Source organism: Acomys minous (assembly GCF_964271855.1).
Source record: "Acomys minous genome assembly, chromosome: 13".
NCBI classification, from domain to species: Eukaryota; Metazoa; Chordata; class Mammalia; order Rodentia; family Muridae; genus Acomys; species Acomys minous.
This window is the reverse complement of record NC_140495.1, coordinates 9565652-9584332: the sequence shown is the minus strand read 5'-3', so window position 1 is coordinate 9584332 and position 18681 is coordinate 9565652. Positions and strand designations below refer to the sequence as shown.

Here is an 18681-nt window from a genome sequence, read left to right as displayed (position 1 = left end):
AACTCATTTTGTAGACCAGGCTGGCCTCGAACTCACAGTGATCCACCTGCCTCTTCCTCCCAGTGCTGGGATTTAAAGGCATGCGCCACCACGCCTGGCAACAGTGCTCTTAACCTCTGGCCATCTCTCTAGCCCAAATAAAGTTGTTTTTATGTGGCATGTTGGGCATTCCTTCTCACCTGTTTACCATGATGTGTACCCTGATGTGCAGTGACCCCTCTGATGAGATGCCAGAGAAGGAGTGTGGCACCAAACCTGCTAAGCAGGAGCGCAGTGTCTCAGCAAAAGAGCAGACAAAGAAGACTGCAGAGTGCTATTTAGTTTGATCCGTTGTCATGAATGACAGGGGAGCTGACGCAGGCTCAAGGTGGCCATGTGGCTTTTTGTTCATGAGCACTGGCAGAGTTTAAGTTGCTTTGAGTTTCAGGCAGTACCAATCCACTTCCTAGCCTGTGAGCATGGCGTGCTGTAATTTAGGTGAAATGCTGGGAACAATGGAGTGTTTTAGTGTTGTAGTAGCAGTTATGTCATGTGTGTGTCTTCTCACTTTCAAATGCTTCTTATTTTCATGATGTTCTTTTTAAAGTACTGGAGGTGGTCTCACAGAGGCGTTTCAGTTCTAGTATGTCACAGATCAGTGAATGATAAAAAAAAACAGATTTTCAGTCCACCGCTATGAAGATAGGGGCTGATCTCCATGTAGAATTTACCTGACGTGTCCAGGTAACTAACCAGCTGATGATAGTATGTCACAGTTAGAGATCACATCTAAATCTCCTCCTCCTCTTTTCTTCTTCTTCTTCTTCCTCCTCCTCCTCCTCCTCCTCCTTGGCTTTTTTTGAGACAGGGTCTTTCTGTGTTAGCCTTGGCTGTCTTGGACTCACTTTGTAGACAGGTTGGCCTCAAACTCATAACAATCCACCTGCCTCTGCCTCCCAAGTGCTGGGATTAAAGGCAAGTACCACCACACCCAGCTAATCTTCACATTCTTCATCTGTAAATTGACATTACAAAGTATATTGGCACCAAGTGTGGTGGCGCACACCTTTTTTTAAAAAAATTATTTATTTATTTATTACATACACAATGTTCTGCCTCCATATACACCTGCACATCAGAAGAGGATACTAGATCTCATTATAGATGGTTGTGAGCCACCATGTGGTTGCTGGGAATTGAACTCAGAACCTTTGGAAGAGCAGACAATGCTCTTAACCGCTGAACCATCTCTCCAGTCTCCAGTGGCGCACTCCTTTAATCCTAGCACTCGGGAAGCAGTGGCAGGTGGATGTCTACAAAGTGAGTCCAGGACAGCCAAGGCTACACAGAGAAACCCTGTCTTGAAAACAACCAAACCAAACAAATAAAGAAAAAGAAAAAACAAAAAAACAAAAACAAACCAAAGTATATTGGTCTTGCGGTGGTGGTTCATTCCTTTAATCCCAGAACTTCTGTAGGCACTGATTTTTAAACTCTACTTTATTTGGGGTTCCTTAAGCCTCTACCTTCCTTTCAACCCTCCAGCACTAGGTAGGAGAGAAAGAAGGTTAGAAGGGACAGAGGATATAGACCTCTTTAGACTTAGGATGGTTGGGTTCTTTGGGAAATACCAATCTCAGTACAGATATCTAGCAGTCTAGCAACAGCAAACAGCCGTTCCTTCTCTCTCTGGGCTCTCGTATTTATACCTTCTCTGAGTCCTCAGAATTAAGCTATCTCCAGCTGGCAATGACCATGACCCTCTCTGAGCTGAAAGAGGTAATTATCAGCTATGGGTAAACTAAGGCAGTATCATATCTCACACTTGGGATTAAAACAAAAGCATATTTACAGAACAAAACTGAGGTTTTTGTTTGTTTATTTTTTCGAGACAGGGTTTCTCTGTGTAGCCTTGGCTGTCCTGGACTCACTTTGTAGACTAGGCTGGCCTCGAACTCATAGCAATCTACCTGCCTCTGCCTGCCAAGTGTTGGGGTTAAAAGTGCGTGGCACCACTGCCTGACCACTTTGGTGTTTAAATTTGAGCTGAGGCATGAGAATTGATAGCTGTGGTTGCTTTAGGGAAAACTGAAGTTCTGTTAAGTGCTTGGTCTTGTTTGAGCACTTATTTGAGCAGAGCACTGACAGTAACTTGGAATGCGGCTTACAGTGGAGGGCTTCCCTGTAGTCTGCAACAGTGATCGACAAGCCTTTGCTCATTTGTTCATTTCCTGGTCAAACACAGGTTCTTCCCCTGTCCATGGGATCTTACAAGTCTCCAAACTTGCCTAGGGCAAAACAGTTCTCACCTGACATTCAGGGATTGTTTCATGAATGACCAACAAGCTAAGAATGGCTTTTGTTACTGTTTTTACAGTTTTAAAGAGCTAAGAGGGAGGGACAATGCTATGGCTCAGTGTGTCAAAGACTTAAGGCCGAGTTTGGCCTTCAGGATCTGCATAGTGAAAGCAGAGGAGCAACCTCCCTGCAAGTAGTCCTCTGCCCTCCACATAAACTCTGTGGCACATTTGTACATGTGTGCAAGTACGCACACCTTTAATCCCAGCACTCGGGAGGCAGAGGCAGAGGCAGGCGGATCTCTGTGCCAGGACTACAAGAGAAACCCTGTTTCGAAAAACCAGAAAAACATTTTTTAAAAAAAATTAGAGTCTATAAAAGACTTTGTGAGGAGCTGGAGAGATGGTTCAGGGGTTACAAGCACGGTCTGCTCTTCCGAAGGTCCTTACTTCAATTCCCAGCAACCTCATGGTGGTTTGCAACCATCTATACTGGGATATTATGCCCTCTTTGGGCATGCAGGTGTGCATGCAGATAGAGCACTCATATATATAAAATAAACAATAAATCTTTTTAAAACCTGTGAGAAACTTATGTGTTTAGCTTAAATTAATTTTCTGCCCATTTACATGAAAAACTTCCTGGCATCTGTGTGTGGGCATGAAAATAACTATTACGTTAGCATCTGTCCAGGCTGTCTCTCTTTTCTTGTTATCCTCCGCTTCTGGAGACAGTCTTCCTATGTAGTACAGGTTGACCTCAAAACTGCTTCAGTCTCCAGAGGAATTATAGGGGGGCGTCAGCCCATCCAGCTTTAATTTGTTTTAAAAGCACTGTAAAATATGTCTCCTAGGACTGAGGATGTAGCTCAGTGGTAGAATGCTTGCCTACCTAGAGTGTATGAGGTCCTACAGTCAATTCCCAGTGCTAGGGGAAAAAAATGAAAGTATGTTCGCTCTTTAAAAAATCTATTTTATGGGCTAGGCATGGTGGCCTGTGCCTTTAATCCCTGTACTTGGGGGGCAGAAGGAGGCGGATCTCTGTGAGTTTGAGGCCAGCCTAGTCTATAAAGTGAGTCTAGGTCAGCCAGGGCTATTACACACTGAAACCCTGTCTTGAAAAACCAAACCAAACCAAACCAAACCAAACCAAACCAAACCAAACCTATTTTATAGCCAGTGGTGGTGGCGGCGCACCCCTTTAATCCTAGCACTCAGGAGGCAGAAGCAGGCAGATCTCTGATTTTGAGGCCTGCCAGGTCTATAAAGTGAGTTCCATGACAGCCAGGGCTATGCATAGAAACCCTGTCTTGACACACACACACACACACACACACACACACACACACACACACACACAGTGCGTGAATGCCGAAAAGAGAGAAACAAGAAAATCTAGTTTACAAAGATGCAAATTTAGATAAACTTATTTTAACATCACCTACAGGGGGTCAGGGGTGCTTGACTTTACAGGGCTTTCACCTCTGTTTGCTTCCATAGGAACTCTGCTATGTAGATCAGGCTGGCCTCACAGCAGAGAGAGTGTGCCACCATGCCTCCTCAAGTTTTATAAGCATGAGTCACAAGCAGTTTTAATTGATGTGGTAAAGGCCCAGGACAAGTAGTTGCAGATGAGGTAACTTATGAGCAGTGTGTGGCGGTGAGTAATTGACATGAGTGCTGGTAATGGATCGTCAGTGCCTAAGACATGGCTTCTGTTTTGGTGAGGAAGTATCTGGTTTTTCCAGAGAAGAATAGGATAATTTCTTATCTGGGGTTTCCTCATAAGCAAGTCCTTTGTGTCCAGCTTATAGCTAGAGAACCTGCCTACAGGAGCTTTTGTCTTTTTGTTGTTTGAGACAAGGTAACCTAGGCTGGCTTGGAACTTAATGTTAGTCCCCAAACTTGAGGTCTCCTGCCTCACTTACCTTCTGAGTGCTGGGATTCTGGCATGCTCCACTGTGCATTGTTTAGGTCATTAAGATATAATTACAGGGGCTCTGGAGAGATGGCCCAGAGGTTAAGAGCACTGGCTGCACTTCCAAAGGCCTTGAGTTCAGTTCCCAGCCACCACATCGTAGCTCACAACCATCTATAATGAGATCTGGTGTCCTCTTCTGGTGTGCAGGTGTACATGCAGAACACTGTATACATAATAAGTAAATAAATCTTTTTTAAAAAGATTTAATTACAGAGAGTCTGGTGGGTGTGGTGGCATACGCCTTTAATCCTAGCATTCTGGAGTTAGAGCAGGCAGATCTGTGAGTTCGAGGCCAGCCTGGTCTACAAAGTGAGTCCAATACAGCCAGGACCACACAGAGAAACCCTGTCTTGAAAAATAAAAAATATGGCACAGGTGCTTGACCTAAGATTGAACCTTGGGACCACATGGTAGAAGAGAACCAAGGCCTGCAAGTTGTCTTCTGACTTACACACACACACCTTTGTTTCTATGCCTGTACACATACACACAGAAAATAAGTTAGTGTAAAAATAATAAAAGATTTTAGTTACATTTGCTCTTCCTATTTATTTAACTTTCTTTATCTTACTGGGACTCTAACCCAGTGCTTTGCCTATGCTAGGCAAGCGCTCTGCTATTGAGCTATATCCCAACTATGTGCCCCATTTTGAAAAGTTTGTTTGTTTAATGTGTGCTCATGTGTCTGTTTGCGTATGTGCATGTGTGATGGATGCCCTTGGAGTCCCCAAGAGCGTGCTGGATCCATGAAGCTGGAGTTACAGGTGGTTGTGAGCCATCCTACAGGCATGCTGGAATGGACTCCAGGCCTCTGCAAGAAGTGTTCTTAACTTAACTGCTGAGCCAGCTCTCCGGCCCCACTTCCCAGTTTTTGTTTTTTTTTAATATTTTATTTAATTTTAACTTATGTGCGTTGGTGTGAGGGTGTCAGATCTTGGAGTTACAGACAGTTGTGAGCTGCCATGTGGGTGCTGGGAATTGAACCCCGGCTCCCATGGAAGAGCAGGCAGTGCTCTTAACCACTGAGCTAGCCTCCCCCCCCCTTCCCACTTTTATAGAGCCCACTTACCTACTTTAAGAAATGGAAATGTGGGGGCTGGAGAGATGGCTGAGGTTAAGAGCACTGGCTGCCATTCTAAAAGTCCTGAGTTCAATTCCCACCTGAGTTCACAACCACCTATAATGTGATCTGGTGCCCTTTTCTGGCCTGCAGGCCATATATGCAAACAGAACACTGCATACATAATAAATAAATAAATAAATCTTAAAAAGAAAAAAATGGAAGCGTGTGTTAACATTCCTGTCATGTCATCCTTTTTGCTCTAGCTTCTTAGTACTTTGGTTTTCAGACCAGTTAACAGTAAAAATTTATGTATGAGTGTGTGTATGTGTGTGTATGTGTATGTGTGTTAACAATAAATATTTATGTGTGTGTGTGTTATGTACACACACACATTTATTTGAGACGGATCTCACTATGCAGCCTCTGCTGGCCTTGAACGCACCTGCTTCTGTCTCCAGAGTGCTGGGGCTAAAGGCCTGCTGACATTATCACTCTGGCCTAAACTGTTGTTTATAATAGGAAAGGGGATTTTTGAAACTCACAAGAATTCTGGGCTAATACTGAGTTGATGGCACCTTTCAGTGGCCATTTTATGGAAGCCTAGGGATACTTTCATCACTCTTTCTAGGGTGGGACAGTGAACAGAACAGACAAATAAGTGGCCTTCTGCAGCTTCCAGGTGTGTGCTGGTGAGTTCTGTGGAGAAAGTCAACAGGAGGTGAGGAAGGTTGGAGGCATATTTTTTTATTTTACATTATTATTAATATTAGTGTTAGTATTTTGAACATCAGGCAACAAGTTCTACCCCTAGAACCACCATGAAAATATCATGTAGTTGCTCTATCACAGAGCCACAGCCTCAGCTCCCCACCCCCACCCACCCAGGGTTTCTCTGTGTAGCTTTGAGTATCTTGGACTCACTTTATAGAATAGGCTGGCCTCCACAGTGATCCACCTGCCTCTGCCTCCCAGGTGCTGGAATTAAAGGCCTGTGCCAGTGCTTCTGGTTTGAAACAGGGTTTCTTAGTGTAGCCCTGGCTGTCCTGGACTCACTTTGTAGACCAGGTTGGCCTCGAACTCAGAGATCTTCCTGCCTCTGCCTCCCGAGTGCTGGGATTAAAAGCTTGTGCCACCACCGCCTGGCTTTTTTTCTTTTTTCTTTTTTGAAACAGGATTTTTCTGTGTAACAGCCCTTGCTGTCCTGTTTTGCTTTGTAGATCTGCTGGTCTGGAACTCACAGAGATCCTCCTGCCTCTGCTTCCTGAGTGCTGGGATTAAAGGCATGCAGTGGTATTTTTAAATGTTAATTTGTTGTGTGTGTGGCAGTGAGTATCTTCATGCCTCGGTACACAGGTGTCTATGCCCTGGCATAATGTGGAGGTCAGAGGACAACTTGCAAGATTCAGTTCTCTCTTTCTTCCCCCTTGTAGGTCCCAGGAACTGAACTCAGCTTGTTGGGCTCAGTGGCAAGTGCCATGGTAATGGTCTTTTAGTTTTGTTTTTATTTTAGACAGGGCTCATTACATTGCCTAGGCTCGTCTTGAACTTGAAACATCCCTGCCTTAGCTTCCTGACTAGCTGTGGCCATGGGCTTGGGAAGACTGTTCCAGACTTAATCTTTATTTTATTTTGTTTTTCAAGACAGGGTTTCTCTGTGCAGTCCTGCTTGTCCTGGAACTCACTCGGTAGACCAGGCTGGCCTCAAATTCAAAGAGATCTACCTGCCTCAGCCTCCTTGAGTTCTAAGACTAAAGGCATGCGCCACCACCTGGATTTTCAGACTTGAACTTGAGTCTGTCTCTCTGGCTTCTGCCACTTGGTCTTCTAAAATATCTAAACTGTAGTGGCTCTCCATTATCATAAGGACAGTGTAGCTTTTTAAAGCCTGGCATTGGCCTTAAGCTTGCTCCCTTGTTTACTTTCTACATAGGCCAAGCTGGCCTCAAACTTGGGATCCTACTCACCTCACAGAGTGTTGAGCCGTAGGCTGTGCCATTATCAAGTGTTTATTTGTCCTTGTTAGAAGGGCACTTACTTTGCCTGGCATTCCCTTTCTCTTCCGGGAATGATTAATTCCTGGTGGTTAATTAATTCTGCAAGGTTTGGCTGATGTGTTACCTTGGCTGCAAAGCTGTCTGACTTCAGGTGTTACTAGGCTCCTTTCTCCTTAGGACAGTGACTGTGGTTGTGGATTTTGTATTTCTAGCTCATGGTTTGTATGCAGGCGCAGATCTCTTAAGTGTGTCCATAACTCTTCTAACATGGTGATTCAAGTTATTTTTAGTGCTAGGATCTGCTCTAGCCTCCTGAGGTGATGGATAGAAATTCTCTTCTTTATGGTTCTCAAGCAACTACAAAGCTGTAAGTTAAATGCCATGATGCTATATAGTTAAAAGAATTCACATTACAAGACCAATGCAGCAGTGTTGACCTATCCCAGTTTGTAGCAGTTAGCTTTTTTCCCAGCTTAAACTGATGAGTTATGAGAATTATTATCATAGATAATAATCATAGATATTACTGTTTCTGACCTAATCTGTTGGTTTGATGGCTAGTTTAATAATATACATAAAAGTGGCATGAAATACTCATTTAATTGCCACATTCTTTTTCTTCTTCTTTTTTTGTTTTTGCTTTTGTTTTTGTTTTTTCAGATAGGGTTTCTCTGTATAGCCTTGGCTGCCCTAGACTCACCTTGTGTACCAGCCTTGGCCTCAAGGTCACAGAGATCCACCTGCCTTTGCATCCTGAGTGCTGGGATTAAAAACGTCCGATACCACACCTGACCACATCATCACATCATCATCATCATCATTAGTTTTGCTTTTGTTTCTGGAAATGGTTTCTCTGTGTGGCCCTGGCTGTCCTGGACTCCATTTGTAGACCATCCTGGCCTCGAACTCACATTGATCTGCTTGCCTCTGTCTCTGGAATGCTGGGATTAAAGGCGTGCACCACCACGCCTGGCCTCTTTTCTTTCTTTCTTTCTTTTTTTTTTTGGGGGGGGGGTTCTGACAGGGTTTCTCTGTGTAGCCCTGGCTGTCCTGGACTTGCTGTGTGGACCAGGCTGGCCTTGAACTCACAGTGATCTCCTAGCCTCTGCCTCCGGAGTGCTGGGGCTAAAGGCCTGCACCACCACACCCAGCTCTTTTTCTTAATTAGGTAAAATTATGCATGCTTAATGTGTATAACATACTGTGTGGGACATAAGCACCTTGGGCAATGGCTTGTCATTTCATATGTTGCCAGTCTTGTGATGAGAGGCCTCAGCTCTGGGCAGTTGTGTTGTCCTATCCTGTCCGTGTGCCCCCCCCCCCCACATGCTACTGCATGCTCTAGGCAGTCCCCACGCTGCACAGCGCTGCAAGCCCTCATGCTTACTGCAGTGCAGAGCTCGGGTACCACTCTCCCTTCCTGCCTGATACCGTGATCTTTGTGACCTCAGCTTGTAGCTGTTTATGCTTGTTTTTTAAACTCTGTTTTATTTGGGGTCTTGAAGCCTCCACCTCCCTTCTACCAACCCTTTAACCCTGGGATGAGAAAGAGGGTTAGTAGACACAGTCCAGACCCCTTTCTTCTCCCAGCTGTTCAGGGTCAATGGGTTCTTTTGGAGCAGCACTAATCTCCATCCACAGCAAACCCGCCACCACCTCACCCCACCACTTCTCTCTCCTTAGAGTCTTTGCCACACAAAGCTGGCAGTTACCAGTTAGCAAAGACCATGCCCCACAGGAGGCAGTTATCAGCTGTGGACAAACTAAAGTCCCACACTTGGAATTAAAGAAAAACATACTTACAGAGCATAACTGGGTTTACATAGAATCCAAAACTTCCGTTACATCTAGCTCTGTATAGAAGGGAGATTCCTGTGGTATTTGTCTTTTGTGCCTGGCTTATCTCACTTAGCCTAGTGTCCTCTGAGTTCAATGCTGTGGTCACAAATGTCAGGATTTCTTTAATGGCTTTGTAGTAATCTGCTATGTATCTATTCTTTTTCTCTTTCCCTCTTTTTTTTTTTTTTTTTTTTGAGACAGGGTTTCTCTGTATAGTCTTAGCTAGCCTAGACTCACTTTGTAGACCAGGCTAGCCTCAAACTCACAGAGATCCACCTGCCTTTGGCTCCCTAGTGCTGGGATTACAGGCATGTGTCACTGAGCCCTGCTTTTTTTTTCCTTCCTTCCTCTTTCTTCCTTCCTTCCCTTCTTTTTTTTCTCTTTGAGACAGGGTGCCATATAGCCTAAACTGGCTTCAAACTCATAAAGTTGAGACTGGTTTTCAGCTCATGGTCCTCCTGACCTCAATGTCCTAAATGCTGTGGTTAGAGATATGCACTACCATGCCTGGCTTTACTGAATTGTCTTTATCCAGTAATATGGTGAGAGATCCGCCTGTCTCTGCCTCCCTGAGTCCTGGGATTATAGGTGTGCACCCCCACGCCCATCTCTGATGAAGACTCTTAAATTGGGTTTCATAATTGGCTTTGTGGCCCAGCGTAGCAGTACATGCCTTTAATCCCGGCACTCTGGAGGCAGAGGCAGGTGGATTGCTGTGAACTCGATCCTGCTTCAGCTCCTGCCTCCAGGTTCCTGCCTTGAGTTGCTGCCCTAACTCCAATGCGTGATGGCCTGTAAGCTGTGAGATGAAATACCCTCCTTGCTCATCCTCCACCCCAAAGTTGCTTTTGGTCATGGTCTTTTTCCCCTCAAGACAGGGTTTCTCTGTGTGGCAGGGCCCTGGCTGTCCTGGACTTGCTTTGCAGACTCACACAGATCCGTCTGCCTCTGCCTCCTGGTGTGCTGGGATTACAGGCGTTCATCACCACACCCGGCTAGTCATGGTCAGGGTTACAATAGAAATGTAACTAAGACCTTGCATCTGGAATACTTTGCTTCTTTAAACTTTAATTAGGTCTATTTTACTCTGTGTGTGTGTGTGTGTGTGTGTTTCTTTGTATGAGCATGTGCTGGTGCCTGTTGGATCCCTCTGGAGCTGGAGTACCTCCTGATGTGGGTACTGAGAACCAAACTGAGGTCTTCTAACAGACCAGCAAGTCTCTTAACCACTGAGCCATCTCATCAGCCCCCAAGAACACTTTGTTTTGAGTTGGGTGTGCCAGTGTCACCTCTGCCTCCACCTGACACCATGACTAGAAACACTAGTAGTGGTGTCCACCTTTAATCTCAGTCCTTGGGAGGTAGAGGCAGCTGGACCTTTGAGTTTGAGTCCAGCCTGATCAACAGTACAAGTTCCAGGGTAGCCAGTGTTATGCTGAAAAACAAAAGAAAGAATGAATGAAAGAATGAAAGAAAGAGAAAGGAATGAATGAATGAATGAATGAATGAATAATGGACAAGTGGCCACTATGATCTTGTGACAGCAGTCAGATACGGAGGTAGTCACTTGGAAGATCTATGACAGTGCTCGCTTTGGCAGCACATATACTACAATTGGAACGATACAGAGACGATTAGCATGGCCTGTGAAGCATTCCATAATTAAAAAAAAAAGAAGAAGAAAATCTGTGACATAGGTGGCAGCTGTTGCTGTTGCTGCCTCCTCCTCTTATTTTTAATTTTTATTTTTAGTCCCCTCCCCCTCCTTTTTGGTTTTTTTGAGACAGGGTTTCTCTGTGTAGCCTTGGCTGTCCTTGACTCACTTTTTAGACCAGGCTGGTCTCGAACTCAAATCATTCCTCCTGCTTCAGCCTCCTGAGTGCTGGGATTAAAGGCGTGTGCCACCATGCCCGACATTTTATTTTTACTTTTTAAATTTTATTTATTTTTGTTTTTTTGAGAGAAGGTTTCCTCTGCATGTCCTGGAGCTCTCTTTGTAGACCAGGCTTGCTTTGAACTAACAGAGATTCACCTTCCAAGTACTAGGATTAAAGGTGTGTGCCACCACACCCAGCTTCTCCTCTTTTTCTTGAAAACGAAAACAGGTGGCTCAGTAGTTAAGTGCATTGAGGACTCCTGCGCAGTTCCCAGCACCCACCGGGAGCTTAGCTCTGGCTCCAGGAGATCTGACATCTTCTTATCTTTTCTGGCACTAGGTATACACCTGGTGCACAGACATACATGCAGGCAAAGTGCCTGAATACATAAAATAAAATGAAAAATACAATGATGAAAAATACTGAGACAAGATCTTATGTAGTCTAGGCTGGTTTCAGACTCAGTTATTAGCTGAGACTGACTTTGAACTCCTGAACCTTCTGCCTCTACTCACTAAGTGCAGGACTGCAAGGGTGTACCCCGTACCAGGTCTGTGTGGTGCTGGAAGGGAACCCAGAGCTTTGTTCATGCTAGGCAAGACGCCCAACTAAGTCACATCCTAGCCCTTAAACTTCCCATATCTGCCAAATTTAAATCACACGCTTCCCTGCCACTAATATTTTTAAGGCTATTTCCCACTTTTGTTTGTTCTATTTTCCTTCTATTCTTTTCTCCTGCCCAACTTACTATCCCTTCTCTGCTCTCCCAACCCCATGTCTCATGGTCAGTAATGGTTCTGCCAAGGGCCCTAGTTCCCTGTCCCGATCAGTCAAATAAACCATCTACTCTCCATAGTGTGGGCATGACTCAGGCCAGGCCAGTGGGAGTTGTTCCCAGGTCACAAGTCCCAGCTGAGGTAAGCAGGTTAGAAATTGGAGACCAACCTTTTCTCAAAAAGAAGTGGTGGAGAGCTGGAGAAATGGCTCTGGGTTAGAATACATCTGCTCTTGAGAATCTGTGTTTGGGTCCCAGTCCCCATGCTGGGTGCCTCACAGCCATGCTTACCTCCATGTCAGGGAGGTCAGGTTCTCTCACCTCCGCAGACACCTGCACATACCTCCCCCGACATATACATATTTTAAAAGTAAATTTTTTAAAAAATTTAAAAAGAGTGTGAGGCTCTATTATCCTTGTCCTCTGCAGATTGCAGTGTACTTTTTTGCAAGCTTGCCTGTATGCTGTGCTTTAAACAAAAAAAGTATCTCTATGCAGCTGAGATTGTTCAGACTGAAGGCTGAGAGGGAGCCCTTTCCTCCTTACAGACTCATCTAGGATGCTGTAAAATAGGGCGCTTCCTGGAGCTATGGCCTCCTGCTTTGCCGCTCTGTCCCACAGAAGACCCCATTCATAGCAGGATGGACAAGATTTAACGAGTAACGACAGTACTGGGAGAGAGAGTCTGCTGTGGGGTCTTCGTTCTCAGTGGTGCAGCTGCCCAGCAGTCTTCCCTCAGATGACTTCTGTGGCTGATGCCACTGAGCTGGCTTTCACATGGTGCCAGAAAGTGTCCTTGGTCCTTACTATATCTAAAACAGACTTTTCCTTTTTTTAAATGTGTGTATCTAGGTGAAGATGGAGCTGGAAAAACAAGCTTAATAAGAAAAATTCAGGGCATAGAGGAGTACAAGAAAGGAAGAGGCCTGGAGTACTTGTACCTCAACGTGCATGATGAAGACAGGGATGGTAAGTGGGGCCTGTCTGGGGCCCTGGCCTCCTGAAGTCAGCTTGGAGGGACTCTGCTGTTCTCCACCACAGTTGGCTTGTTTGCTCCAGTTTGTCATTGCTCAGCAGAAGTTCTGGGATGTCACTTGGACCAGTTAGGTTGATGTGAGGGGCTGTCAGACGGTATGGTTTTAAGCATCCTAGAGTGTTCACATGTGGAGTGTTAGCCATCTTGCTATCCTTAAAAACCAGTCTAGGTTTGAAATTCATTCTCTGGTATGGTGATTGCTTTACCCACCCTCTTTTCACTCTTTCCTTATTTTTCTATAATACTGTAATTGTCCCCGTACTTGTTTTCATTTGCTCAGCATGTTTTTCTTCTATAGGCCACTGTCCTTTGTGAGTATAATTTCTTGAGTATGTACAGCTCTGTCTGCTTACGGTAAAATATAAACATGGTATGTAATGTCTTGGCCTTGATTAAGGAAGAGGAAAAAGAGCAGGGATGCTCTCCTCCCATAGTGGTCTATTGCATCATTGTTGTCCTTTCTGAGTTGTTACACTTGACCCAAATAATTGAGCTTTATCAATGCTAACAGCCATCTCCTGCGGATAATTAAATGACTTACTAGTATGCTAAAAGAAACTGTGGTTTGTCTTTTGTAGATCAAACAAGATGTAATGTATGGATCTTGGATGGAGACCTGTATCACAAAGGGCTACTCAAGTTCTCCCTGGACGCCCTTTCTCTGAAGGACACTCTGGTTACACTGGTCGTTGATATGTCAAAGCCTTGGACTGCTTTGGATTCCTTACAGAAGTGGGCAAGCGTGGTGAGAGAACACATTGACAAGCTGAAAATCCCCCCTGAGGAGATGAAAGAAATGGAGCAGAAGTGTGAGTGGTCGAGAGACACTAGCATGGGCTTCCAATTGAGATACCATAATTGAATATAAAAACCATTGCTAATGTTTTTTCTACAAACGAGAGTCAGTGAAGGAAATATACTGGGACTACCATTTTGAAATTCAATTTGAATGATGCATTGAGTTTTTAAAAATTTTAATATTTAATATACATAATGGTAAATTCTTTAGTAAAAGTGTGTTTTATTCTTATCAAATGGCTGTGTGTTCATTTTGAAAGGTATTTTTTTGTTTGTTTTTTGTTTTTGTTTTTGTTTTTCGAGACAGGGTCTCTCTGTGTAGCCTTGGCTGTCCTGGACTCGCTTTGTAGACCAGGCTGGCCTCAAACTCAACAGCGATCCACCTGCCTCTGCCTCCCAAGTACTGGGATTAAAAGTGTGCACCACCACACCCAGCTCTTGAAAGGTCATTTTTATGGGTTAAAATGTGAACCTTTCTTCAGTTCCTCACTTCGAGCAGTTTTGTGACTATTTATCAAATGTGAAAAGTGTGTGGATAGATATTAACATAAATTTAAAAAACCGTTAAGTTGGTTTTATTATTTACAGAGCACGTTAGAATGTGTGTGTCTTTTGCCTGTGGAGTCATTTCCCCTCCTCTCCGCAGTCCACGCTATGCTAGAACCACTGCTCTATGCTTCTGGTTCATACTCTTGTGTGTGCTGTGTATGAATTGTTAGGATGTGTTGGTTGGGTTTTGGTACAGTGTTTCCATTTTTGTAGCTTAGGCTACACTTGGACTTGAATTCTTCCTGCTTTTCTTTCCCATTGCTGAGATTGCAGACACCATCTTAAAGGATTTTAATCTATAGTTTTCTTTCTTAATGATCATTGCCTATGGAGTCCTTTCCCTCCCCCACACCCTCAGTCTATGCTTGTATTAGAACCATGTTTGCTTATAGTTCACACTCTTTTGTGTGTTGGGTATGAGTTTGTGTGGGCAGCTGCATATAGATCCCAGTTATTTATTTGTTTGCTCGTTTGTTTTTTGAGACAGCGTTTCTCTGTGTTGCCTTGGCAGTCCGGCCTCGAGCTCAGAGATCCACCTGCCTCTCTCTCCCAGGTACTGGGATTAAAGGTGTGTGCCACCACTGCCCAGCAATGCCCTATATTGAAATTTTTGTGTATATGTTGTGAGAAATGTTCACTTGTGAGTTCAGAGACTTTGGATCCCTTGGAGCTAGTTATAATAGTGTGAGCTGCCCGTGGTGCTGAGAACCAAATTGTGCAAGAGCACCGTGTGCTTTAAATGCTGAGCCATCTTCCCAGCCTGTCAGCTCAGTAGTCAGCTACAGCTGACCAGTGAGTGGAGACGTCTGCTGCTCTGCACCCCAGGGCTTGGATTATAAGTGCATAATATACCACTGGGGCTAAATTTTTTTTTTTTAATTTTTTTAAAGACAGGGATTCTCTGTGTAGCCTGGCTATCCTGGACTCTGTAGACCAGGATGGCTTTAAACTCACAGAGATCTGCCTGCCTTTCGTCTATCTTGGGCCTAGCTTTTGTATGAGTGGTGGAGATACAAACTCAGGTCCTCATGCTTGCCCAACAAGTGCTTTTCCAGGTTAGCCATCTTCTCAGCCCCTGTTAGAAACTGCTAACCAGGCAAGGAACTGTAGACATAGCTGATTAAGATCTGTGTTCATCCAGGGCATGGCAGTTCACCTATAAACCCAATACTCAGGAGCTGAGTGGGGTGGGTCCCAGGCAGCCTGAACTACATATGGAGAACCTCTCACAAGAGAAAGAAATAGCCCAGCGGAGTATGGTAGCTCATGTCTATAAATCCCAGCTCTCTGTAGGCTGAAGCAGGAGGGTTTAAGGACAGTCGGAATTATTCCTGCCCCAGGTTATGCTAGGAATACAAGTGTGTTCTCCCATGCTCAGTGCCATGTTTTACTTATTTTATTTATTTATTTATTTTGGTTTTTCGAGACAAGATTTCTCTGTGTAGCCGTGGCTGTCCTAAAGTTGCTTTGTAGACCAGGCTGGCCTCGAACTCACAGTGATTCGCCTGCCTTTGCCTCCTGAGTGCTGGGATTATAGTCGTGCGCCACCACGCCCGGCTCAATTAATTTACTTTTATTTTATGTGTATGGGTGTTTTGCATGCATGTCTATCTGTGTACCGTTTGAATGCAATGTCCATGGAGGGCATCAAGTCTCCTGGAACTGAAGTTACAGATGATTATTAGACACCATGTGAGTGCCGGAAATTGAACCCAAGTCCCCTGGAAGAGCAGCCCGCCATCTTTCCTGCCCCAGCACTGTGATGATGTTGTAAATTATTTTTCTTCCCTGTTTAGTTTTTTCTAATTCCTGCAGTGACCTTCCTTTAGAGGTCGTGAGTGTTGTGTGTTTGTGCATGTATGTGTGTATGTTTGTGCATGTGTGTACAATGCACACGTGGAGAGTATTTACAGATTACACACTAAACACAATAAGTGATATTTGTGTACTTGTGTGTGTGGATCCAGGTGCACCTGCGTGTGGCGGTCAGAGAACAATGTGCAGGAGTTGGCTCTCTCCTTCCACTTCTTGGGTCCTAGGTGTCAACCCAGGCATCAGGGTGGGCAGCAGGCACCTTTACCCCTGAGCCACTCTCTGACCTCCAAAGTCTTTTACAGCTAACTAGACCCACATGGAACCTCACTGTGTCGAGCTAGCAGTGTGGGCCTATTCTTTGTTACTTTTCTTTTGTATACATAGCTTTTTTAAAGTTGATTTTTGGCCGGGCATGGTGGCACACACCTTTAATCCCAGCACTCGGGAGGCAGAGGCAAGCGGATTGCTGTGAGTTCGAGGCCAGCTTGGTCTACAAAGCAAGTTTAGGATAGCCAAGGCTACACAGAGAAACCCTGCTTTGAAAAACCAAAAAATAAATAAGTAAATAAAAAATAAATAAAGTCAAATTTTGTTTCTTTTCCTTGTAAAGTAGTATCTCTAACCCCAGAAAAAAATAGATTTATATTGTGGCAGAAATAGAGAAAGCTCACATATGCCATTTCTAAGCTATGTTTCCTTTGATTTGCAGTGATTAGAGACTTCCAAGAGTATGTGGAGCCAGGAGAAGACTTCCCAGCATCCCCTCAGCGAAGAACCACGGCTGCACAGGAGGACAGAGATGACAGCGTTGTGCTGCCCCTGGGTGCGGACACACTCACTCACAGCCTAGGCCTCCCGGTGCTCGTCGTCTGTACAAAGGTTAGTTTACTTCCCAAGAGTCTTGTAGATCGTGCAACTGTTCGGTTTTGGGGGTGTTAGTTTTCCTAGAGGATTTACGTTCTTTTGACACAGGGTCACATGTCACAGGCTGTCAGCGGATTCATTTTCCTTGTGTCCTAGTCTCTGGGAGGTGGAGCTACAAGCACTCACTGTCATGCTAGTGAAGTGCTAGAGTCTGAAGCAGGTTCTCTGAAAGAAAATGTTATTTCAAATGCACTGTTCGTGGTTGAACTTCATTTTCATAATTTCAGTCAGACCTCATTATACCATTCATATCTTAGAAATAGTTACAGGTAAAACAATAGCTTATTTAGTTTGCTTATTCTATTTTATGTGTATGGGTGTTTTGTTTACAGGAATGCCTGTGCACCATGCCCCTGTAGTGCCCTCATAGACCAGAAGAAGTATCAGGTCTCCTGGTACGGAAGTTTTAGATGGTTGTGAGCTGTCATACTGGTGCTGGGAATTGAACCAAACTGCCGTACTTCACCAAAAAGTACCAGTCTATCAACAGTACAGTGAAACGTCTTTAATAGTTTGAAATGGCACTGAATGGTCTATGAAGTGGGCAAGTAGGTGGTCATGATTACACAGGGAGACTGTTCTATAGTGTGCTTGTAACAAGTCTATATGTGAAATTTGACCCCAGACTAATGTTGCATGTAATATTTGGCAATATAAATATTTATTTTTTAATATTCTACACCTTCAGTTTGTTAGAGTTTCAGTGAAACTATTTGGATGTTCTGGTGCTTGAACAAGCCTCCTTCATATTGTCCTTAGTGGTTTTCTATTGCAAAGAAGAACTGCTCGGGCTCACTGTGCAGGAGGCATTTCACAGCCAGCTTCGCTGCATTATGATGAGGTGATCGAAGCATCAGGAAAGCGATGAGCCACAGACGGAAGGGAATGCACTTGGGTTCTTAAAGCTGACGTAGGCTCAGATGCGTCCAGACTGAGTATCCCACGGAAGCCAGCAGTGGCCAGGCCCCGCTCCACAGTTACTACAGTGTACTAATAACTTGTTATGTTCTCTTGTCAGCAGTGGAACTGTGGGCTTGTTTAAATTGTGCCATGATTTCAGTGTTTACATTAGAGTTGCTGGAATGCCATCTTATGGTTGCTTTATCTCACAGTGTGATGCCATTAGTGTGTTGGAGAAAGAGCACGACTACAGAGATGAACACTTTGACTTCATCCAGTCACACATCCGCAAGTTCTGTTTACAGTGTATCCTTTACAGCGTGCTCTACCACGCGAGGCAACGGTGAAGGACGTTAGAACATCTGTGAACGTTATTCACCTCGCCCTGTTCGCCGGTCACTTGCACATAGGTGTACTGAAATGCTGTTACTAGAATCTTAGGTTTGTACTCCTCTCTCTGCTCTGCCGAAAACATGGGAGGTAGAGATGGGAGTAAATGGGAGAAGACAGATTTATTCAAGGCCAGTCCTGAGCAGATTTTCTGTCAACTCTTTATCTGCGCTAGTGGGAGAAGGCTCAGAGGTACAAAGGGCTTTTTTGTTTTTCTTTGGTTTTTTGAGACAGGGTTTCTCTGTGTAGCCTCGGCTGTCTTGGAACTCACTCTGTAGACCAGGCTGGCTTTGAACTCAGAGATCCAGAGTGGCCCTCTCCCTTTTGAAAGCTACCTGGGTCAGCATCTGCATTTTTTTTTTAAACAGATGAATTGCTTTTCTGAAGTCAGCTCATGTGATCTGAAGAAAAGAGAGACATTACAAAAGTTTCCTTTTGTTTATGATAGCACACTAGAGGGATGG

At 44.4% G+C, this 18681-nt stretch overlaps 1 protein-coding gene across 1 annotated transcript in view; it reads left to right on the top strand.

The window, feature by feature from the left end:
• Window positions 1-18681, top strand: part of DYNC1LI1 (dynein cytoplasmic 1 light intermediate chain 1) — a 38434-nt gene that overhangs the window by 9354 nt on the left and 10399 nt on the right. The window contains exons 3-6 of the mRNA XM_084754541.1: window positions 12658-12774; window positions 13420-13650; window positions 16713-16882; window positions 18040-18133. Coding sequence (XP_084610667.1) covers window positions 12658-12774; window positions 13420-13650; window positions 16713-16882; window positions 18040-18133 — 612 coding nt within the window. The remainder of the gene's footprint in view (window positions 1-12657; window positions 12775-13419; window positions 13651-16712; window positions 16883-18039; window positions 18134-18681) is intronic.